The sequence below is a fragment of the Leptopilina boulardi genome, unplaced genomic scaffold, assembly GCF_019393585.1.
Source record: "Leptopilina boulardi isolate dan_hultmark-lab unplaced genomic scaffold, ZJU_Lbou_2.1 LbouV2_325, whole genome shotgun sequence".
NCBI lineage: Eukaryota > Metazoa > Arthropoda > Insecta > Hymenoptera > Figitidae > Leptopilina > Leptopilina boulardi.
In genome coordinates this window covers 5,550,020-5,576,018 of record NW_026137891.1, presented here as the reverse complement: position 1 = coordinate 5,576,018, position 25,999 = coordinate 5,550,020, and the positions used below count along the sequence as shown (strand labels likewise).

General features: G+C 29.5%; 1 protein-coding gene across 7 annotated transcripts; it reads right to left on the bottom strand.

Annotated features, from left to right (window-relative positions):
• Positions 1 to 1,966: 1,966 nt before the first annotated feature.
• Positions 1,967 to 25,452, bottom strand: LOC127284609 (protein decapentaplegic-like). 7 transcript variants are annotated; one of them, XM_051310137.1, is made up of 6 exons: positions 25,343 to 25,411; positions 23,233 to 23,391; positions 22,689 to 23,011; positions 16,212 to 16,465; positions 7,943 to 8,293; positions 1,967 to 4,225 (listed from the first exon to the last, which is right to left on the bottom strand). In XM_051310137.1, the coding sequence occupies exons 5-6, from the start codon at positions 8,262 to 8,264 to the stop codon at positions 3,360 to 3,362; spliced, it is 1,188 nt and encodes a 395-aa protein (XP_051166094.1). In that variant the 5' UTR covers positions 8,265 to 8,293; positions 16,212 to 16,465; positions 22,689 to 23,011; positions 23,233 to 23,391; positions 25,343 to 25,411; the 3' UTR covers positions 1,967 to 3,359. The 7 variants fall into 7 exon arrangements, with proteins under 7 accessions (XP_051166094.1, XP_051166091.1, XP_051166092.1 ...); XM_051310134.1 differs by lacking the exon at positions 23,233 to 23,391 and having other exon boundaries at positions 25,343 to 25,452; XM_051310135.1 differs by lacking the exon at positions 23,233 to 23,391 and having other exon boundaries at positions 16,212 to 16,434; positions 25,343 to 25,452.
• Between the last annotated feature and the right edge of the window lie 547 nt (positions 25,453 to 25,999).

The window sequence follows — 25,999 nt, the reverse complement described above, 5'->3', positions numbered from 1 at the left end:
CACCGTGTATAGTTTTCTCTCCCTTGCAAGTGGCCTGTGCGTGTGGAGACAAGTACGAACGCGTTAGAGGGAACCATGGGAGCATGGGGGAACCACCGCGAACCGCATTCTCTACCTGTGTGGTAAAACACTCACTCTCAGGACCCCAAGGGGGATTCTAAAACAAAGACTACACTCTCTTTCTCTCTCTCTCTCTCTTTCAACTATATACACGGCCGCGTTGTTCTAACATCACCCTCATTATGAAACAATTTCCACGTCTCCTTTTTCGAACGATGAGAGAGAGAAAGAGGAGAACGTGCTTTAAGAAGAATACCGCGCGCCGCCTCTGCTTTCATCAGATCCAAAACCCTATTAGCCAATTGTCATGCGGTTTGCTTTTCCTCATATAAACGAGAGAGTTGGGCAGGTGCCATCCAATTTCAAAAATGATTCATAAACACGATACACACAATTTAATGGTATATATAAATATAAAAGGACTGCTGATTCATGAATGAGGAGAGCATCAAAGAAAGAGCGTGTTTTCTATGGGAACATGTTTATTATGAGGAATTTTGTGAGAAATTGTGGGACGTGTGAGATTTTATAACTCCTCGTCAAGAGAAAGAGAATGAAAAAAGAACTTGAGGTATTTATTAGGTGATAGGAATTCGTCTTAAATCGTTCATTTTATAGTTCATGTCATGACAATAAAGTCGCTTCAAGAATGTTAGAATTTAGTATTAGAATTTTATTCACATTAAATTGAAATTGCAGGAAAAAAAATTGCTAAATAACAGAAATTGCATGCGAGAAAGATCATATATATGAATGAAGAGATGTTAGCGACTGTTATTAAAAGGTAATAAATTTCAAAGTGGGATTTCAGGTGACATGTGAAGGTTGTTTAACATCTGGCGGTAAATTTGTTAGCATAGAGAAGAAGAAGAAGAAGATGATGATGATGATGATGATGAAGAAGATGTTTCCTGGGCAGGATGTTATATATAATAAGTTTCGAGTGCCCTTTGTTTCGAACTGTGTGGGCTGAGAAAAATCTTGATTTGTCATAACGAACCACTTAACGATGCTTAATAACAGCCTTTTTAAAGCCTCAGCCAGTGCCCTCCGATCCGCTCAGAAATCTCGAGTGATCTTGACGTGGATCTAGGTGTGGCTTATATACCCACATATATATATACGCTCGAGAGTTATATACGCAAAAGCATATTATATTCTCTTATTTGTTACCACACTTTAATATATCAAGGTGTTGAGCATCCATTGGGAAAATTGTTCTTCATTTTACAAAACAGGAAAAAAAAACATTTTTATTGTGGATTTTCTCAAATTTTCTTTTCTTTGAAAAAGAAATTTTTTTCAAAACTTTGATAAAAATTTCAAATCAACTGATTTTTTCCAAGTTGGTTTTTCCTGAAAAAATATTGATTAATTACATACAGAATTGATAAACTAATTTTTTACAATTCAAATCCCTAGATTATTTGACTATATTTTTGAAAAACATGAATTTCACAGCATTCCAACACTTCCGTCTTATATGCTAAGAAACATCTTTGAATTTAAACGATCTGCAGATTTCAAACTTTCTCTTTATCCACCCGCATCGATTTTATTATTAAAATTATTTTCTATACATTCAGTAATCATTTCTCAAAGTCTTGAGTGGAAATTATTGTTAAAAAGCTACTTTGTTAAGAAAGTGAAAGCTCAAAAATAAATAATTTTTAAGTTTAAATATATACAAAGAATGGAGGGAGAAAAGAGAGAGAAAATACAACTGGAATTTCAACTTTCGTGACTCGTATCGTATATTATTTAATGCTCACAATTTTCATGTTTATATATTACTGTTCTTTTTTTTTGTAATATTTAATTTAAAAGCTACATAAACAAATATTTTGTCAATTTTTAAACAATTCGAAAAAAAATAGTGAAAAGGAGTTTTAATTAAACACAATGGTTTGAAGGTGTAATTGCTAAGATTCGGATTTATTCTCCTTATGTACAATGGACAATTTTATGTGAATATCGGTAAACATTTGTATTTTTTCTTTTTTAAAATATACATCATATTCTCGATACTTTACAAGGCACGTTTTTTTTCCTTTTTTAAAATTATTTACAGTGTGTACATAGTTACCTATTCACACATTTTACATCGCAGCTAAAGTTACAAATATATATATATATATTTTCATATAATATTAACAAAAAAAATTTGTACAAATATACACGCTTTTTCCTAAAAATTCGTTAGCAAAAAAAAAATAATAAATAATAATCCTTAAGCAGGTACGGATTTACGTTAAATATTTCAATTTTGTAATTCACAAAATCACATACATAAATATATTACTCGCGTTAAAAAAAATTTTTTTTTTTTTTAAGAAAAGAGAGGGGTAAAAACTCAAGACGACACAGTGCCTTGTTTTTTTTTATAAATCTAAACACAGTCTAAGCTCTTTTCTACATACAAGTCGTTTTTTTTTCGAGACAAACTGTTAATAATAGTCTGTAAAAATGAAACCATACGGCAAATTGTAACGTCGCACATTCGCGGGAATCAGAAAATTACCGATTTTATGCTTGCGCATATGCATCGGGTTGTTGACTGTCAGTGACGCAACGTTGTACACGCATTCTTTGCACCAGTGGCGCGTGTACTAGAACGCAACTTTTCCATTGAATATATTGTTGTTCAAATAAAATCCGATTCGGTCCCATCCATTTTGAAACCATAATATATGAGGTTGTGTCAATTAAAAAAAAAACGGATCACACACAATATGGGATTTGATTTTTCGGCTCATTTTTTGAAAAATGTCCTTTCTCGATTTACAACCATATACTTTCATATGGTTACGCACTATGCTTGAATAAAAAAAAGAGAATTCAGCACAAAAATATGATACTTGACTTATAAACATCCATTCGTTTTTCTTCATATATGTCCGCGGACGCTAAATAAATCTATACCGGTTTTTGCTACAGCCTTATTAATAAATTACGCGCGTCCAAGGAGGTTTGGCTTTGCCTATCGGTCTCTTAGTTCATAGGCCGCCAAGTTTGTTGATTACTGAAACTGTAGAGAATGCGGCAGCGTCACGCATTCGCGCGTTTGCCATTCGCTCCTTCTAACGAGCAAGTAAGTTGGAGCATGGAGGCAAGTGGAGACAGGTCGCACAGTGTACTCATTTCAATCTGTTTGAACGCAACCTCTCTCTCTCTCTCATTTTATCTTTTTCTGTGGTGACTATACCTGCGAGGCACTCTCTCGGGTTTACTCGGCTCACCTCGGCATTCTTCTGCTCTTTTCAACATCTTCTTCTTCTTCTTCTTCAATTTTTAATTCTTCAGCGACAACCGCATCCAAGCACCGCCATGTCCTGATAGTTCTTCAAGACTACCTTATTCTCCTCATCCAAATAGAGCATTGAAATAGAACTAAGAGCCGTGGGTACACAACATGCTTTAGGCACTTGACTTGGATTTGTCGAGTGGACCAAATTTTGGACAATTGCATGATTCGTTGAATTAAGATGATCAGCGAGTGGAAATGGACATTCGCCATGGCAATAAAATGCATCATAACCGGGTGGTGCAACGATCCAATCGTTCCAGCCAACGTCAACAAAATCAACATAAAGTGGATGTCGACGGCAATTTTCCCTACCGTCTTTTCTTCGATGTTTACGTGTTGCTGCACGCCTTTCGCGTCGTTCTATTATTTGACTAGCGGTGGCCATTTTGTTCTTGCCATCGTCAGTGTAGATAAAGAGCGTTGGCCGATTAATGACCCAAGAATCATGAGACTCATCAACGCTACGTCGCAGTCTCACGTGTTCGACCTTCTTTATTGTCTCGTCACCCACTACTTCAATAAGTAATCCATGATTCTCGCTTGCCGCTTCTCCTTTTCTCAACCACCTTTCAACAGCAGGACGCACATCTAAACTCACCGATGAATTTTTTCTTCCATCCACCACTTGACTGTCAATTAACCTGAAAATTGGTTGATGAAGTCCCTTAACACCAGGTCGAATAATATCGTGAACCAATATGCGAACGGCACGTCGACCTTTTTGTCCATCGTCTGGTAGTGATACCCTCGACAAGGTCAATTGTGATGCTTCCAATTTTTCCGATTCAGGAACTTTCGTCACGTCAAAATGAAGTCGAAACCTGTATGGATTCTTGAAAGTTTTATCCAGCTTGCTTTCTGAAATAATAAAAAAAAAAAAACATTTTGATAAAAATTCTTTTGCTCTAAATTATTATTTAAGAATCGGATTAATTTAATAAAAATAAGAATCAGAGATCGAATTGATAGTATATATGAATAAACTTAAGCCTCTTTTTTTTCAATTTTTTGATGAATTATTAGCCTGTTACCTACTATTTACATAAGATCTTTAGGGAATAAAAGGTGTATATATTCTGAGCCGGCTTTTAGGGGCGGGCAAAAAAGACGACCGCCTGGGGTGCCGCCAAACCTCTTCTTTTTTCACGCGACCGCAATTGAAACTTTCGGAAACATATCTCTTTTACCATCTCTCTCTCTATATATATATATATCTAATAGAAACCAGAAAAAAAGGATCTTTAAATTAGATGTTAATAGATAGCAACAAAGAAAAGAAAAAAGAAATAGTCAATTGGGCATATCACCATTCTTTACAAAATTAAAAATAGTAATTCATTTTGTAAAATAATTTTTAGTATTTTCACTAATAAATTATTAATAACGAGCGCACAGTCTAATATATAAATACAGTTATATTCTTTCAAATCAAGATTGCTTTCGAATATTTACACTAAAGAAGAACATAAAGCCGATTTTAAAGCCTCTGTAAAATAGCTTTATAATCTTTCCTTGTCTTAAAAGGGTCTATATATCAGAATAAAAGTTTATAACGTGAGAAATCAAAGTCAAGCACCTTCCAATAAAGATTTTTAAAGCTTTTAAGAAGTTTTAATAAAATGGAAAGGATAAGTTTTTCAGATAACCGTTTTTTTAATGATTACCTTTTTTATAAACTAAATAATCCCCCAAAGGATATAGAATATTAAAAGATATTAAAAGCAAATTTTATATCTAAAAGAATCATTAAATTTTATATTTATTATTTAATATTAAAATTTTATATTTTCATATTTTTCATTGTCTACATAAATATGTTTCTATTTTAATAATAATTTTCTTCATGGTGACATAAGAAAATTATGAATTAAAAAAAAATCGTCTATCATATATAATTAAATTCGTGAAAAAAAAAATAATTGAGGCGCAATGACTTTGTTCAGTCTGTGGGTGGTCCTCAGGATGAAGTTTTTTCAAGGATAATTTGTATAATCCGCGTGAGATAATGGACCTTGGTTACTGTACAATTTAGCTTCGAATTATGTACCTCTTAAAATCGGAAACTTTCCATTTTAGCTTTTTATAAAACGCGCGCATGTATATCCTCGTTTAAAGATAAAACTAAATGTTAAAATGGATTCCAGAGGGTTGCTTTTATATATTATATGAGCATAATAATTATATCGCTTATCGCTATTTTCCCCTGAAGATTATTTCCTTTTTTCCCCGATATAAACCGACACAAACAGTGTAAAAATGTTTGAAAATAAAAAAACCATATTTAAAATTTTAATAAATTCAAAATATTCTATAATAAAATTATATCTAAAGGTTAAATTTATAAGTTCTATATTTCCATAAAAATTTATGTTACGCCATTTATATATAGTTTTTTGATCATAATAATATTTTTAATATCTTTCGACGAGGACAATTCACTTTATAAAAGTCTAAAATTATGATTCTAATTTCAATAATTGCCGAAATCAAAAACCTGAATGTGTATAGTTATTTACAAAGTAAATTCTAATGTGAAAATTGAATATTAATAAGAATAATCATTAATACTTATTAATATTAAAATAGTGTTTATAAAAAGAACGAAAATAATTTATTAAATGAGATCAAAAATTGTCACCCAGCTGGTATATATAATGTCATGCACTGATGCACAATTTCATACTATAAAAATTGACTGACAACCTTGAAGGTTGATTATCAGTGAACTGCTATACAAAGCTGAACGAACCTTCTCTTCACATTTATGTAAATAAATTATAAAACACGAATCTAGAATTGAAAATATTGTGTTCACTGATCATTAATTTGCCTTTAAGGACATATTTTCTGAATCAGAAGGTGTTGAAAACAAAATTTGATTATTTAAATTAATTAAAAATTCATTAAAATAATTCTACTGGTCAAATTCTAAAAAGAATTCAAAACAGAATTAATTATTAATTAATATTAAAATAAAATTTTTTGGAAATCCTAATCTACTTTTTATACATTTAGGAAATTAGTCGGAAAATGTAAAAAAACCAAATACTTAAGAGATTTGTATAGAGAGAAAAAAAACGCAATATATTCACAGTAGTAAGTGGTCCGGTAAATTCCTTTTATATATAGTATGTATACAAAGGTGAATTGATTCGAAAAGTAATTTCCTCTGACAAATAAAAACGTAAAAGTAGCAGACCTATATACATATATAGGAGGTAAAACATTGTTCATTCTTTTTTGATGGTCTCCATTTGGTCAAATAGAGGCTTTACCTTTTGTAACTGATATTCACGGCACTCTACCTTTCTTTAAACCAATTTATCGTTGCCTATTCTAGTGTCATTGTATCGTGCTAAGCCCCCAAGTCACGGATACGCCCATAATTCATTCGAAAGGACCATTGTCCACCTCGAGCACTAACAGCCGTGCAGAGCTGCTGGATTTAATCTCAGCTCCCAATGGACCAAAGTTAAAATATCAACATCAAATATAGGCGCGAGCCACTTCTCTTCCCCATTGTATAATATTTCAACGCTGATTTTTCTCTTCTCTTTCTCTCTCTTTCTATATATATTTATATATGTTAAGTATATATTAAATTATAATTAAATTATAATTCAATATTATAATAAAATATATAAAATTATAATTATAGATAATTAAAATTAATTATTAATGATTCTTTTAGACAAAATTTACTAACTTTTTTAAATTAAAAAAAAAACTTAGTAATTTATCGTCCTTGGCTGATAATAGATTTAAAAAATTTTAGCCCCTCATGTTAACGAGAGGTTAAAATTCGTCCTACCTGACAATAAAATAAAAACGAAATAGCGAAACTAATCGTGGGTGGAGCGAAACTAACGTCTAACAATGCTCAAAACTTGATGCTTTTAACTAATAATAGTTAACTCAATTTCATATATAATTAAATATTTCTGACTCGTAAAATTTTTCTATTATGCTGACTTTTTGTCACATGTTTGTAATGTATTTTAAACATTGAATTTTATCATTGCAATCTTTTAAAAATATTTTTAAATTATATACATTATATTAATTGAAAATAATAATTAATTAATAATATTTTAATTATATTAATTATATATACGTTCCCAAATTTCGAAATATATATTCACGAGATGGATTTTTTCTGTTTTTGTTTTAAAAGAAAAATTCACTAGTAAATCAGTGGAAATAGTATTCCTATCAATATAACAAAAAGAATTTATTTAAATATTAAAAAATAAAAAACAATTATTTTGGTTTTACGTGTACTTAAAAAAAATGTTTAAAAAATTAAAGCCAAAATTTAATAGAGAAGCATAATTATATAATTTTATTTTGAAAATTAAAACTGTTTTAAAAGTATATAAATATAATAAACAAAACTAATTATTTTTTGGCTTCTTATCTCCATTTAAAAAAATTATTCCCTTTTTTTGATAAAACAAATATTTCAATCTATACATTACTTTCTATTTCGCGGAAAAAATTTAAATTTTAATGAATAAAAATAGTTTTTTTACACACACTCTGAATTAAATATATATTTCTGATAAAATAACTAACCGATATGATTGAAGGCACGAACTGTGTTTGCTGAATTAGCATGTATTCCTCGTTTAGCAATATTAGCTGTTCCAAGCATATTTTGACGTTTATAGAGCTTTTTTAATGACTCAGGAACGTGTGCTTGTTCAACTGATTTGGGCCGTTTTGACATGCCCAATAAATTAAGAATTTCATTCTCAACTCTGGCAATTGCCTCTTTACGTTCTTTAGAACTTATTTGTAATGGCATCTCGTCTTCTCCGTCAATGAGCGAATTTGCGCTCGCCAGCAGCGCACCCGCTGCCGCTAACACCAATCTCAGCAGCAGCAACATGCGCATCGTGACGTCAGTCACTGGCACTGCCACTCCTAAAACATATATAAAAGAAGAATCATTAGAATTTTTAAAATTGTTTTTAACCGGTTTTCTTACTTTCTAAAAGAAAGAGACACTACTTCTATTCTTTAGCATCACTACATTTTATATATATATATATATAGATAACGACAAAGTTCAATAGAAATGGAAAATTCTGTTATAACAATTTAAAAAAAAAAGATTTATAAAGAAAAAGATAAAAAAAAAATTCCTTTTAGAAAATTCCAAATAACTTTTGTTATACATTGAACGTTTCCAAGAAACCGCATATATTTTATATGTCTTGAAATTTCGACCATAGCACGCAGTTAAATAAGAGTAGCGAATAGTTTGTTATTGATACCAAAGTAAAATTCTAACTAGTTCACAGAAAAAGCTTATGTGAAATTCGAGTATATCTAAAAATTCTTCGAAATTCTATATAAAAGGAACAAGAGTAGCTTATAATACAAACTTTACAATAATCTTAAATTACACTCAAATGGGGTAATTCGGACAGTTAAATTTGGAATGTTAAAATATCTGCAAAAAAAATATATTCAGATTCAAAATCGTATTTTAAAAAAAATTCAGTCTCAGGACCCTCGAAAGAGAATATCTTATCGGGAGTTTCGCGATTTATTACAAAGAAGAGCTTGTCTTATATAAATTCTTTTTTTTCTAACCCCCCCCCCCCCACTCCCCAAGAAGAAACCCTGTTTGATATTTTACAAGAGATCAGACCAGATAAGAAGAATGACAAACATTATTCAAAGTTCTTACATTTCTATATATGTATATTGAAGCAATAATTTTTGACTAAAAAAAAATCAACGAACAGAAATATTTCCTGATGATGATAAAGTTTTCGTTTTCCAGATGATTTAATTAATATATGTAGAGGAAAAAAATATATATGAAAATGCGTGCGTAACGCATACTTGAAAATCCATTATATTGAGACTCAAATTAAGAGTCAGCATCGTCCAGCTGCGCGACGAGATGAGGTGTGTGTTTATTAACCATCAGGGCCAAAACACCTGCGACTCATGCAAACAGCTTTCTCTCGTCGTGAATATATATATGCATTGCTTTTTGATTTTTCACGGAAAGGTGAACCACGTTGTGCACACGTGATGTGTCGTTACATTCATATATGCGTGCACTTTAACTGTTAAATATATATAAATCTCCTTAAAATCGTTTATTTGAAAAATTTTTCTTTTTTTTCCCTCAACAAAACTGAAAAAATCTCAATCTGCAATTTGAAATGTGAATTTTATTATTTCTACAATGAAAATAAATGTAAAAAAAAATACAATTTCTTTTTTAAATTTCAAATCAATAGATAAAAATTGAATTTTAAAATAGCAATTTTTTTATGTTAAAATAAAGAAATTAGAAGAAAATTTAAAAAATGATTATTTCGAGCACAAATGCAAATTATTTCTCATATATAATAAAGTAGACAGAAAAGAAAATAAAAAGAAATGAGGTTTGAATTTACAAGATTATAACGTTCTAGCAAGAAAAACGAACGAGGGAAGTGATAAAGTGCTCTCTGCCCATTATCTCATTAAAGTTCTAAGTAACAAATCACGAGCTCCAATCAATGAATCGTGATTGCTTAAAGTCAATTCAATCCCATGTTTTATTCAAACCGAATACATTTCGCTAATATATCACTTGGATTTTTTTTTCTCTCTATTCTCTATATTTATGAAAATTTTTCGACAAGATTATCGCATGATAATTACAGAAATGTTCTCACTGTCATTGCGAATAAAATTGCAAAATGAGGAATATATTTGAGAAGAAGAAAGGTGGAACGACGTGGCTTGACCTGTGTCGGTAGAGCGAAGTATATATATAAATATATATAAAGGAGGGAAGATAGAGTTGGAGACGGAAAGGCTGCCGTTGTGGAGAGGCTAGAGCCAGGCTGTCTGCTGCAGACTCTTATAATCTTGCTTGCCAGATCTCAAGCTACCGCCCGTGGCGTGTGGCGTGTATATATACGCAGACTCTGGATCGCCGGAAGGGACCTCGACTCCAACAATGCCAAGGATCCCGTCAATCGTCGACCAAGAAGATGCGCGTTTCTGATCTTATCGTTCTGGCTCTCTTTTTTAATGTCGGTGATTTTACCTCTCCAATTCTGCTTATCGAGCCTCTCTCTACAGGGACTAATTCAGGGCCGGTGGCTTCCTTTTCTGGTTCATAATAATTGAAGAAGAATAAGAATCTCGACAAACTATCTTACTTCTTTTTTTCTCTCTCGTCTCAAAATAAACTTCTTATTTCTTTCTTTCTTTCTGTAAAACAAGATTTATCATTTGAAAAATTTGATAATTCATTGATCTATTTAAAAATCTTTTTTCATTCTCATCATGAAAATGAAAAAATGAAATGAAAATATTCTAGTTATAATGTAGCTATTGCAAAACACTATACAATCTAGTTATTTAATGAAGGTCAAGTTCCAATCACTTTCATTTCAACCGTTTATTCCACACTCGTACCTTATTCTTGTTTCCTCTATTCTAAAAGAAATAATAATTTTGATAATAATCACATTTCTAATTGAACATTATGAGTCACGTTTTTTTTAAATTCTAAATTAGTGATACGTGCTTCTTAGTTCAAGATGACGAATTTTGGTTAGAATCTTTGGTTCATCTAAATGAATTGAATGCTCTTGTTTACTTATTCTTCTCTTTAGTCTAATTATAGCACAACTACAAAAACAACTTGCGACTATGTTTACGAATGTGTGTATATAGAACTTGGTGAATTTCAATTAGTTTTGCAATTACCGTTACTGAGGATAATAAATATTATATTACTCCAGATAAAATTTGTTTTTACCAGGGAAAAATAAAATAGTTTTTCAAAAATTTTTGGATAATTTCTTTTGCAATCGATTTTACTGTTCCAAGAAACCCTCATAATCCCCTAATTTTTGAATGGATTATGGAAATTCAGTAAGTAACAATAAACCAGTTGCAACCAGTTGTAATTCTTGAGAAAAATTTAAGATCCTTAATCCTCGAAATATACCAGTCAACAATAATAGAAGAAAATTGGTGTACATGAATTATTACCATCAGGCCAACACTTCTCAAAAGCAATGTACGATTCTCTAATGACTAGATAACCAAAATAACAAGTAACAGACAGGTACATTTCTTCTAAACTATATATTCTTGTCCCTCTAATTTATGTGCCTCTCTTCTTATCCTAAGAACCAGAATGTTCTCAATTCACATTAAAAGAAAATAATCCTCAAAGTTTATTATTTTTCTTTTGCAGTTTCTTCTCTTTAAGTTGAATCATCCATTCAGTTGACTCATGATTTATTGAAAATATTCATCTGCAAATACTCTATTCAATGAAAGAAAAAAAAGCCAAGTAAATTCTAAAATAATCCTTGTTTCTCATCTAAACAGCGCTGTTAAACATTCATTTATGCGAGAATACTTAATAGTTTATAATTGAACAGCTATAAAAGCTTAGATGCGATCAAATTTAAATTTTTCAATTTTCCCTCAAGATCCACGTGCAGATTGAAAAATAATATAAAAGAATTTTTTTCATAGTGATCTATTTTTTTTTTTTTAATTCCATTTCGCCAATGGAATGACGATAAAGAGCCTGTTTTGCTTCCGCGCTCTCCTTAAGGAATGCGAGAGATATAAGGGTAAGGTCTTCAAAGTGGATGGCAACTATAAGGCACGTCATCATCAAAAATAATAATCGGACCAAAAAAAAAAAAAAAAAAGACTCTCTCAAGGCATTAAAAACGAGAGGAGGGAATCTTGTTTCGTGCATCAAGAATCTCACCTGAGGCTATCAGGCATATAACTATACAAAATATAGATATAACATGTGTCACGCAAAATGAATCTCACCTAGCTAGCCGTAAGTCCGTAGTGTAAGCAGCCACGGCATCTCAACGAGTCTATGCACTATATGTAATCTCACTCTCAGCAAATCTCACTTGGCACCACCACTCACCATTCACAATGTTAGAATATCAAATTAACACAATCCAATCTATTTTTTTTTTTTACAGAACCGATTGAAAACAAAACACTTTTTCTCCAAGTCCAATAGATCCGAAAGTTGATATAGCACTACGTAACGGACACTCTTTTTGGAACCAGAGAGCGTTGCGTCCAAGAGAACAGCTTGACCGTAACTGCGACTAACGGAGGTAGAAGTACTCTTGGCAACACACAGAAATCGAGCCAACCGTTTCTATAATATGTGTCCAGTTCACCGAAGCACTGGGGTGACTACTACTGACTGGTCGACGAGAGCTCGAGAGCCGAGGCCGTCGTGAAAGAAGGAGCTGCTGAGTTCCCAAGATGTTTGGACAGGGCTGAATCGTAAGCAAAACGGGCCCCGTTCTCAAGTAGGTCCCCTTTTCAGCCTGAGAGAGAAAGAGCGAGCTTTTTCCTTTTTCCCCACCAACTTTTACGAGAGCTCTTCTAACTTCTATGGAGGATGCTCCTCTTCAGCTCGACCTATCTTCGGTTTCTTCCCTGCAAAGTCCTCCTCCCCCCCCAAACATTTGCTTTTCTACACGCCCCATGGGGCTATCTCTACAAAATTTCAATCTCCAATAAATCTTGTATAAGAAATTGCACGACTTTTCGAATCAAACATTTTCTTTCTCAAAACTAAATTTCCAAATTTATTAAATTTTCCAATCTTTCTAGATTTATAAAAATTAGAAGAATGTAACTCAACAATTTATATCTTATTTTCAATTCTAATCTTCTTGAAAACTCACTGATCTCTGATGACACTACTCAGTAACTCCTCTCTCTAATTTAGAATCGATTAGTCAATGTCCTTCCAAAAAAACAGCTTCCAATTCATTCATCCTCCAAAATAGCATTGATCCCAATTGACATCAGTTCCCATGCATTTCACCGCTGTGTGTTCCCTTAAGCCGACCCAATCGCTTTCGCTTCGGTGGTCAGGAAATTCTAAGCAGATAACAATCGTAGTTTTTTTTTGTCATGAGACACCGAACGCAACTCATCTTCTCAACTACTTAGTTTTTCTATATTTTTTTTTTTTTTTGAGAATTCGTCTTTAGCACTCTCTTGCTGCACTCATTCGTCGAAACGCGTCGAAAATGAATTTCAGAAATGCGATAGGCTTATCGGCTCTTTTCCATAGATTTCTCGAGAATACTTCTCTCTCTCTCAAGAGAGAGAATAAGAGAGAGAGAAAAGATTTTCGAGAGTGAGATGAGGATTAGAAACACAGGAGTCCTGGGGGCCATAGCAAAAGCTCTCGTGTGTATTTTTTGAGGCTGACTCTCTCGACAGAAAGAGTGCCGCCTCGGAATATTTATGGGGTTCCGAACTGGACCACCCGGTAATTAAGACGACCCTGAAGTTGGGGCGGAGCAGCAACCGGCACGATATCCTACCTTGTTCCTCACCGCCATTCCTTCCTTTCTCTTTCCCTACTCCTCTTCTTCCCCTAAAATCCTCCACCCACCCTCTCCCATCCTCTGGGATGCTGCTGCCTTCCCTTCACCATCTTCCAATACTAAATACAGCTATATACAACAACTCTCAGGTTCTATCCATATTTGCTGATGATATATACTTCACATTATAGGCGTTACGTGAAACTGATTGAAGTTATTGGTTGCGCAATCCATCGACTTGAAGTGCGCTCTAGATATATATAAACAATGATTATCGATTCCACCAATGGAATTTTTCTTTAGTTTCATTCATGAATTTTTTTTCTATCATTTACAGTTTATTGTTACAGGGTTTCTTCAAAATTTCTCTTCGCGAAATTCCATGATTTCTAGAGGTGATAAATGATAAAATTTCCATGATACTTCAAAACTTACTATAAACATATAAATTATGATGAATTAAAATAGTGAAAATGGGTCATTTTCAACGAACGCGTAAATTCTTTAATGGAATTGAAAAAATTCCATGACATGATATCAGAAATTTCATAAATTTCAATGATTCTATGATCCAAAATAAATTTCCATGATATTTCCATATGTTTTCCATAATTTGTAGAATTAACCCTATAATGTGTTAATTATCCCAACAATGAATTATCCTAATCAGCTGTCTACTAACCAGGAAATTTTTTTTCAAAGAAAGTTATTAATTTATTAAAATGAAATTTTTGCATCGGATTATGTAAGGGACGCATGAATAAGCAAAAAAATTTTTTAGAACTATATGATTTTATAGAATCTTATATTCTGTAGAATATTAATTTTGCAGAATATTTATTTGTTCGAATATTAATGTTTGAGAAAATGCAAATTGTCGACAATCAATTTGACAGAATTTTTATTTAGATGAAAATTAATTTGCCAGAAATTCAATTTGATCGAATCTCAACACTGTAAAAAATTTTGGGAATAATCACTAACTTTTTATGGTGAATGTTCCAAAAGCTTTGGGGAAAATACTTTTTCCCAAATTTTGGGAATAATTACAAACTTTTGATGAAAATTCACCAAAAAATCGTAGGGAATAATCCACAAATTTTTTAGGAAAATTTTTTCCTAAAAATTTTTAAATAAGTTTTTGAAAAAAATTTTCCCCAATAAATATTGGGGAATATTCCAAAAATGATTGGTGTATTTTACGTCACCAGACTTTTTGGGAATTTTCCCCAAAAAATTTTTTACGGTGAATTTGATCGAAACTTTATGTCTAGTAGAATCTTATAATTTTATAGAAAAAGGATTAGAAAGAATATTAATTTTTGCAGAATATTCATTTGTTTGAATATTAATGTTCCAGAAAATTAAAATGGTCGAGTATCAATTTGATAGAAATAATTCGACCGAAACTTCAAATTTGACCAATCACAATTTTCTTGATAATTTATATCTGATTGGTCAAATTTAAAGTTTCCGCCGAATTATTTCTATCAAATTGATACTCGACCATTTTAATTTTCTGAAAATAAATTAACACTAATTAAAAATTAAATTATTAACTTAAATTTTTTAATTTTTGTTTAAAACTTAAATACATTAATATTCGAGCAAATGAATATATCTGCAGAATTGTTATTCTACAAAACAAAGTTTCGATTAAATTGATATATTTGATCAAATTGAATTTCTGTCAAATTAATTTTTTTCTAAATAAAAATTCTGTCAAATTGATTTTCGACCATTTGAATTATCTAAGACATTAATATTTGAACAAATAAATATTCTGCAAAATTAATATTTTAAAGAATAAGATATTCTATTAAATCATAAATTCTAAAAAATTTGGTTTAGAGCTTATTTATGCATCCCTTATGTAACTTTTTTGAAGTAAAATTAATATTTTGAATTTTACAAAAAATAGAATAAAATAAATATATAAACTTGAAAAACAATTATTTTCATAAAATATAGTCAAATTTCCGTAGATATTTGTAGATTTATTCATGCTTACAAGAAAAAAATTTAAATTTTTGACAAGAAAAAATAAACTAGAAAAAATTAGGAAATAACCGGGAATTTTTTTGAACGAAATTAGTAGACACCCTGTATAAATGGAAATTTACGTTATTTTCAATTCAAAATGGATCATTGTACTTAAAACTAATTTTCAAATGAAAATTATATAGCAATAAATCTCTAATATGATTTTATCAAAATTCAAAATATTGAATCTACTTGCTCTTTTGTTTGATTTTAAATTAAATTATAGTCTTTTGTCTGTAGGTCACTCGTATTCTATATTTCTACTATATAACATATAAGAACTATATATATACGAACTAGTTTTAGAATCATGAAAACAGTCCTACATTTCGATTCGTTATATATATATATATTCCAATGATATTATTCTCAGTAAAAAGGAAATGTAAGACTACGCGAAAAAGCAATATAGGATATATAAGATTGTACAAAACCTGTAATGAATTCTCAGACTTGGAATCATAATTTTCCTCGACACATTGATGCAAACCCATGCGTGACTTCGTATATACATTTCTTCCATTATTTCCAAACAGATATCCGGTCACGTGAATATAATTTTACGACGAATTTTCTTATATGTATATATATATACAAAAATCTTTTCAATAGTATAATTTTTCCTCAATTTCTTCGCAATCGCAGTATGCCAATTATCTGAAAAAAGCACTGTCGTTTTTTCTTAATTCTGAAAATAATAATTAATTTTTTAAAAACGATGATAAATGAAAAGAAAAGAAAAAAATTATATTTAATGATCATGAGTTAATTGTCAATAAGGGATTCGAGAAAGAAAATTTTATGAGTACAAATCCATCATCAGAAGAATCGAGTTCAGACAATCTCCACTCTGCCACCTCTCTCAGAATCCCATTAATGATGGCGTGGGTTTTACTAAGAAATCTCTAGCTGAGTGAGTCTCCAAGCGGAAATGGTGTAAATGTTGAATTAACTGGGAATTGGGCAGACAGCTCGGCGCGCATTACTCTCGTAAAGCTGTGTGGCATATCTCTATATAACGCTAAATAAATATACAGAATCCAATAATCAACTGATGCTAAACGAGCCTCTTAAAATTCTCCCACAGACAATATTATTATCCTCACACGGAATAAATTATATTTATCCTCCCCTCGTCCTATACTCATCTTACTGCATATATATGTATATACATTCGTGCGATTTGTTAATCAAATCAGTATAGAAGAATATTTTTAATTCATAAACTAAAAATATGAGTAACTGTTTAAAAAAAGAAATATTGAATTTTTTATCTTTTATATATATAGTTACAATAAAAGATTTTTCCAAGTATTTAGAAAATTAACACAGAAATATTTGCACATAAGTTGTAATTTTTAATTTAAACTAAAATTGTCCCCAAGTTACAAAAGTCTACGCGTCTTGAAATAAAACCTACAATTCTGTACTTAGTCTCGAAGACGCATCCTCTGTAATCAACTATGCTGCTGACACACGATATCATGAAATTCTCCGTTCCAATTAAACTACATACTTATGTATTACACACTACATTGTCATATAACTGATAAAATTTTACCGCAGTCAGTTTTTGAGTTCTGGTATGCGCTATGCGGTATTTCCGGTTCCATATAAATATATATTAACTTTTATAATTAAAACATTAATCATATCCAATTATTTTGGATAACCAATTTAATTAAATAAAAATCCGATTATTTTGGGCAATAAATTAAAATCTAAAAGTGAAGGTCTTACTTCCGCCTTTCGTTTTTTTATTTCTAAAAATAAAAATACGTTAAGTAGAATAAAAAATTATTTATATACTGAAAAAAAAATTTATTTGATTCAAATAATTACTTGACTATTATTAAATAAATATTTACTTGATGCAAATAATTTTTGAAACTAAATAATTGAATTAAATAATTGTATTTGAAACGAATATATCATTTAATTAACCAAATAGTAATTATTTGATACAAGTAAATATTTAACGAATCTGAAGTACGCAACGTTTATAATAAACGATTTTTAAAGAAATAATTTTTTAAAATGAAAATTTCTATAATTTTTTGCCTAAAAAATATTTTTTGTCGTTTTCATTAATCAACAAATTCTAAAAAAATATTTTTTAAGCAAAAAATTATAGAATTTTTCATTTTTAAAATTATTTCATTCAAAATCGTTTATCATATAAACGTATGCGTACTTCAGCTTGGTAAATATTTATTTGATAAGTCAAGATTATTTGAATCAAATAAATTTTGTAGATTTGCCTCTTTTTATAATTTTATAAACTGTTGGAGTGGATCAGGAAACCTGAATGCATGTTTCCTATTTTTTATTGAACTCCACGAGCTGATGATTTTCAAATTAAAATATAAATGAAAATTTGATAAAAAAAATTAATTAACTACTTTAACTTTTTTCCTTAAGTAAATAGTACTTAAATACACCTGTACAATAACAAGAAATAAATAATTTGATGTTTATCGTCGTCGTTCGAATTTTTGCTTTTGTTCCTATTCTTCTTTTTTTTTATTTGGAAAAAAAGGGTGGTCTTAAATGGAGTGTGTACCCAAACACTGTTCACGGTTTATTAGAGATCGAACGAAGGATAAAATAAAGCTGACATTGCTGCAGGTACAAAGACAATGGAAGGTATGGAATCAGTTCCAGTAGGTACACTATACCAAAGAATTCTCTCTCCCTCTCTCTCTCTTTTTCTCAAGTTGCCGGCATGGCCTTTAGTATTTAACTGCTATAAGATAGTTGACTTTTATCTTCCAGTGATTTTTTTCAAGCCCACTTTCTGGATCCCAAAATGCACCGTATTTCTTCCGAAGTTCTCGGTCCTTCCGAATACGCAACTGATGACTCACTGAACCTAATAGTGCGACACACACTCACATTTACACACCCAGTGAGAAACGACGAACCGTGCAAAAGTGCTCTTTACCTGAATAAACATTCGATCACTTTCAAGATGTAAAGAATAGATGACTTCGAAATCTCATCAGTGCGGTCCCAACAAGGCTCGCGTGTGATATGCTCAAAAAAAAAGAAGAAAAAGAAAAAAAAATACAACATCCAAATAGAAATGTCTCTCGAGAATAGAAATTCAATTGAAAAATGCTTAAGAATTCCATGATATAAATTAAGTGCCTTCTCTTTTAAAATTCCTAAATCACATTCTTAAAACAAAATTGACAAATTTTTGATATTGAATTTAAATGTAACCTTCCGCGTCAATGATTATATTATTTCTCAATATATACGTAATTGAAATTCAAAAAATATAAAATCAAAATAATAATTAATTTTCAAATTGGGAATTTATTAGAATTTTTATATATATATATATATATTTTACGCAAAATTGTGAAATTATATTTAATTTTTCAATTCATTTTAAGAAAATCAAAATAATAAAAAGAGGAATTTTTTTCATTCTTTCGATAATAAGTTTTTTAAAAAAAAACTTCAACTCATTAATTTTAATATAATTTGTTTCTCAAGAAAATATGGACTCTTCACGACTTTTATTTTCACCCTCTGATGATGTCTTTTTTTTTTGTCAACACATATTGTAAACACATCATTGTCAAGCACTGCGAATGCAAACTACTGCGATTCGAGATGTTGTCTGATGCAAAGATGTATATACTCATGAGAAAAGAACCGCGTGTGAAACCAAAGTTAGAATGAGATAAAGAATAAACATTTATATGATCGAGAGAGGAAGGTATATATACAGGATGAAGAAATCGCGACCAGAGAAACAATTCGCGGAATCGTGACGACGGGAACGCGCGCAGATCTAAATCAGCGCGCTGAAAGAGCATGTCTCTTGTACTTTTGTTTCAAAACCATTCTTGTTTCGGAAAGGTCACACGACCCTTCGATATGGCAGTTCTCACAGCCACTGCCCTGCGGCATGTATTCTGAATCCTCAGCCGGCGGTAAAATGGGTTCCACGAAGGTGGTCTCTTTCATTCGGCCACACAAAATGATAGTCTGAAAAGAAGCGAAGCTCTCTAGCATATCTCTTTTTCGAATATATATATATATATATATATATATATATATACGGTGGGTGGTTGATGGCAGTCCATTGATAATTGGCAGTAATGTGCATTGTTTTCAAAGCCCAAGTGGGCGGAGTCATCGTTGAAAGAGACACAGAAAATATCATATATGAATATTACTCGCACAAAAAACCTATAAAAACCTCACGAGATTCGGCAATTTGTTTTACTCTAATTATACGCCTCTCGATTTTTCGGAGTAATAAAACATCACGTCAAAATAAAATCAATATATATATAACTAGAAGAAAAGGATGCAATTTTTTCAAAATAAGAAATATATAACATTTTTCCCCATTTTAGAAATATTGTATACATTATTGTTAATTAGAGGGTATAGAATTGCAAAAGAATTCAAAAAAAGCTCATGAAACGAGTCATTCACATATATTTCCAATCACACAATATACGACTGTGAGTGCGCGGCGGTGACGTATACTTCAATCTTAAGTGTTTTTATTTGAACAAACTTAGCGTTAGATTGATAATTTTTTTGACCTTGAAAAAGTTTCTCTATATTTGTTATTCAAATTATAATCCAACAATTAGACAATCGTTGTAAAACGTTCTTGGTAAATTTAAGAAAAATCTTATGCACCAAAAGGAGCAATTTTCGAAAATTATATAACTATATAAATTCCACCAAATGCAATTTGTTATAACTGGAATCGGTCATTTTTTTTATTAATTCTTGTCACTTTTGATAGATTTTTTCACGCTGGTTACATAAAAGTTTTTCTATTTTCAGGCCTCGGATCGACTGCTTTAAGGTACAAAAACAGTCGTTTTAGTCGATTTTTATTTTAAAAAATTTAATTGGTTAATAAATATTTTACTTTAAATAACTAATGTTATTAGATATTACATAAATTCATTTTACTAATTCTGCAATGAGAATAATTATATATATAATGAATATTATCAAGAAAATTTATTTCGAATATTTCAGAATCGAACTAATGTAAGACAAATTTTCAAAATTTTATTTAAGTAGAACAAATTTCTAAAAAAAATTCTTAAAGTTCCATTATTATAATTTTTTGAAGTCAGTCTGATATAAGCAATTTATTCGAATTAAAAATTTTGTCATATAGTTTTTAGTACTGATGGGCAAAAAAATTTCAGGCAATAATACTTATAATTAAGTGTTTTACAGATTTTTAAATAATAATTTTGGAAGATTTGAAGTTGAAATTTTTAGAAATAATTGAATTTCAAAAGATTTTGTTAATTTTCAGACAGTAATTAAATTTTACTGAACTTAAAGTAATTTATCAAATAATTTTAGATATAACATTTTTCAAAAGTAATTGAATTTTCAAAGATTTACAATTTAGATTTTTGAATGTATAATTGAACTTCAAGTGATATTTAATTTCAAATTTTTGATGATTTCTATTACTAAAAAAATTTATGATATAGAAATTGTAGACAAAAATACAATAATTTGAAAACTTTTTAAGTAAAAAATGATTTCATATAGATATTAGTTGAATTTTCGAAGAATATTATAAAAATCATTAAAAATAATTGAATTTCAGAAAAGTTATATAATTGAAATTATTAAATTTCAACAAATTTTAGAAAGAATAAATTTGAGAAATAATTAAATTTTAGAAGCTTTTAAATTGAAATTTTTGAAAATAATTGAATTTCAAAAGATTGTATTAAATTTATCAGACAATAATTATAAAAGAAATTTTTAGTGATTTCTGTTGAAGAATTTATTAGAAATCACATATACAAAAATTGAATTTCAAAAGTTTTTAATTGAAAAATACTTTCAGATAATTCAATTTTCAAAGAATATTATAAAAATAATTGGAATTTTTGAAAATAATTAAATTTCAACTGATTTTGAATTAAAATTTTTTAGTAATTTTATTTGCTAATTTTTTTAAAGCAATTATTAAATTTCATAAAAATTTTAATTGAAAAATAGTTTAAAATAATTGCATTTGTGAAGAATTTCATTAAAATTATTAAAAATAATTAATTTAGTCAAGAATTTTAGTTAAAAATTTGTCGAAATTTGTTAAATAATTGAAATAAAGAAGATCTGGCTTTGTATACTAAAAAAACGTATTTCGTTTAAAAATTTTTTACTGCAAACTTAAATTTCTTATTTACGGTTATATATAAAAATATCAAAAATTATATTTATTTGCAGATTCATAAAAAAAATTCTATAAAAAGTGCAAACTAATTATTTTTCTATACGATTATATATAAATAATAGAAATTATTTTTATTTGAAGATTTAAAAAAATCTCTGGAAATAAAATAGTATTGAATCAAGAAAACCTGTTCACTTTTGTCTTGATTCAATATTTTCTTGATCCAAGAAAATTTTACTAGTTTGAAGTATATATATATTTTCTTGAATTCAAAAAATTAGTGGAACCGATACGAACATATAAATGATTTTCTTGAATCAATGATACTTTTTTTCAGTGTATAAAAAGTGCAAACTTTAATTATACTTTTCTATGATTATAAATATCAGAAATTATTTTTATTTACGTAAAAAAATCTATAAAAAGTGATAAAGGGGGCAAAATTAGTAAATCGAAGCGTTGTTTATCTTTTCTTAAGCGAAAGAAAAGTTACGCTACATATATGTATATATATATATATATGTATATTGTTTTCAATTCGGTCCAATGATTTACTACGCTGTAGGACAAGGCAAGCATTAGCATCAATTGCAAATTATATTTGTTGTATTGGTACTTAAAAAGAGCCACTCTTCCAGTATAACTACGCAGTGTGTGCACCTGCATGCATGCATTCCGTGGCATGTTATATAGCATCTGGTGAGAAAAGCCAGAAACCCACCTGTTCGCTAGCTCGTCAGCCAGCTGTGCTACAAGAGCGAGCCAGTCCTCAAGTAAACAGGTCTATTGGTATGTGTGTGAGCGCGAAGACTTCCAGAGAGTCCGTATATACGCGACGAGTATTATGAGCACCTTCACAATCCTATATAGCAATCGTTTGTCGGTGGATATTCATGGAAGTACGTCATATTCAATTTAGAATCGGAAACCAAGACGTCAAGCTGCTTTTGGTGTATATATAAATGATTCCAATGTGATTAACGACCTCATTGATATTGTTACATCTTTCCAACGAAAATCATATCTCCAATATTGTATATATACCTACAATCAAAATCAACAATTTAGATCTATAAATTAATTTTAAAACTATATCTTAAAAAATCTACTTTTCAATTTTATAGTTTATTACAAAGAAATAAAAATCAAATCACTAAATATTAATTATATAAAAAACTAAATGAAAAAAACAAGAATTATTTCAAAAATAAACATTTAAAAAAGTACTTATTTCCTTCTTATATATATAAACAAACATTACAGACTTTAACTTGTCATCGGCAGTAGCTTTAGTTTACAAGGACCATTCACCGAATGTCAATCGTTTTCTACTCTTTTGTTCTTGAAAACCTGTTGCATTCTTTCGACTCCGAAGCAGTTATATATACATATAGTATTACCAGTCGCTTCAACATTCCAGATATCTGGTCAGAAAAAATGTGTTAGAATTGGTGCGTGCATTTAAGAGATCGCATACGCCACAAAAGCGAACAAGACAAATCATATATATATATATATTCTTGGAATTCACGTCTCACAAAATATTTAGCTAAAAAAAAATCTAAAATCGCGAAACATAGTAATTGTCTACGTCAGGTAATTACATGGTTCTGATCTCGGAGCAAAAGGATTCATCATGATTCGAAAAATTGAGATTGTATATTGTAGACCATATATTAAAGTCAAATGTATGCGGCCAAAAACATTGTCATTACTTTTCGGTGTGCTTAAGAGACCTGTTTTAGAATAGGTTTCGAAATATAAAGAACACGAGAGCTATAAGAAAAAAGGAATAAAATGATGACGAGAGAAAAAATAATAAAAAAAAGAAAAAAAAGATTGCAAGATAAAGAGACGTGAGTTTGCGATTAAACAGCATTCTTATGAAGTATAAAAATATTTAAATTATTAGACATTTAATGACCTAGTGAATTTATAATTTTATAATCAATTTCCTTAAAGGATATATATTTTAAACTTGAACTCCCAATATCATGAATATGATCGTAATTTTTTTTTAAATAAAAGTTCTTTTTTTCTTTGTTAAATTGTTTTTCAAACTAAAAATAATTAATTTTTCTATAAAAAGAAATAAAAAAAGGAAAATTTATTATAATTATATTAATGAAAATTTAGAATTTTTTTATATATAATTTTAGGTCTGAGCTGTAACAAGATTTTTCATCGTTGGCGTTTGTTTTAAAGTTTGTAACTCTCGCAAGAGAGCTGACCTGACTATATGTTGCCTGGAGGGAATATATTAATGTAGAAGAAGCCAGAACCATCAAGGCAATCTCGCAAGCGAGTCAGGCAAGCAAGTCCAGGAGAAGGCAGACAGCGCGTCGCCTATTCCATGCTTGGTGCTGCTGTGCAACTGACGTTTACCGTCCTTAAACTAACAAGGAGACTTGCCCGTTTTTATATGGAGAATGGAATTGATTATTAACTGGAATTCGTCCTCGCTTATAAGTCAAATTCCAATTTAACTCACAAAAAATTAGAAGAGAATATATATGTATATACAGAAGAAGACGAATTTAGTATATATAATAAAAAAAAACCAATCAGTCTTCTCAAATAAAAACAAACGATATAAATTCTTTATATGAGATTATAAACGAAACAATTTTTTTTTCTTTAACAAATTGATGAAGTAACAATCATGTTTTATGGATTTTATAATCGGAAAATAGAAAAAAATATATATTTCAACTTTCACTGTGAAGAAGAAATAAGGTAATATACAAAATCTTTGATAAACGTAAAACTTTCATAATCTTTTGAAAATTAGAAAACTTTAATTATTTCTGAGAATATTGAAAAATCAAAAAAACTATTAATTATAGCAATGGAATAAATCCTAACTAAATTGTTTTATAATTGCGGAATTTTATTGCATATACATTGCAATATGAAAAGTATAAAAAAAAGAGAAGAAAAAAACATTGCACTGCTTATAGAAGCACATAGACTAGATTTTCATAAACTTGGAATATCTGATCCTAATGCAAAATATGCTTACGTACATGCAAAGTCGATCGTGCGTAAAAGATTTATTTATATTAAACACACCTACGGACCTCATAAAGCCTTTCAGTAGCATCGTTTCTTACTAGAAAATTTAAAATTCTAACTTTTTCCTATATTCAAAATTCAATTTCATTATTTACAATGTTAAAGATTATTCCTATTTAATAATAAACGAAAATTAAATATGGAATTAAAAATTGAACAAGTCTAGACATGCAAACCGGCAATTGTTGAATAGAAAAAGCACGTGATTTTCTTAAAATTAAATGCAATCAATTGAATTTGTATTTTAAATCACATTTAACAAATATTAAGATTCTTTTACTAATATAATGGATAACTCACCAAATCATTTCTTCTTTATTGATATTGTTATTATAATTATCAACTTTCGTCACTTAACATCACATCAGTCGCCATCTTGGTATTATAACTGCCATTCGTTCGAAATTCAAATCTGTTCTTTGCCGGTAAAAAAGAAAATTATTTTATTCACATGAAAAATTAAAAAAAAAAAAAAATTTTAATAATTTTTCTTAATTATTTTATGTAAAAATAGAAAATTAAAATAAAATATTTATAATATTTGCAAATATAAAATTAATGTTAAAAATTGTTTATAAATAAAATTGCAATTAAATTCAAGATAAAGTTTTTAGAAAAAAATTTTAATATTTTTTTTTAAATTCTGTAAATTATTAGTTTTTATAAACAAATATTCACCTGAGTTAAGAAAAATTGATGACGCCGAAAGAAAAAACATACTTTTGGTTTTATTTTACTGAGATTATTTTATTCCATCTTTTCGCCTTGTAAATAAATAAATAAATAAACAATAAATTAAATAAATATACGATACAAATTTTAATATTATAGTAAAATTTTGCTTTTAAATTTTATATCGAAAATATAGTGGACAAACATCACAACAGATGTCGAATTGACATGTGAAATTGGTTGTGAAGTAATTTTTAGGTTAAATTCTAAAGTCTTATCAGATTT

Bases quoted from the DNA above. Each gene is read 5' to 3' on its own strand.
- LOC127284609 (XM_051310134.1), bottom strand. From the start codon at position 8,264: ATGCGCATGTTGCTGCTGCTGAGATTGGTGTTAGCGGCAGCGGGTGCG. The intron at 4,226-7,942 runs GTTAGTTATTTT...TTATTATTTCAG, and splicing joins TCGTGCCTTCAATCATATCG to AAAGCAAGCTGGATAAAACT.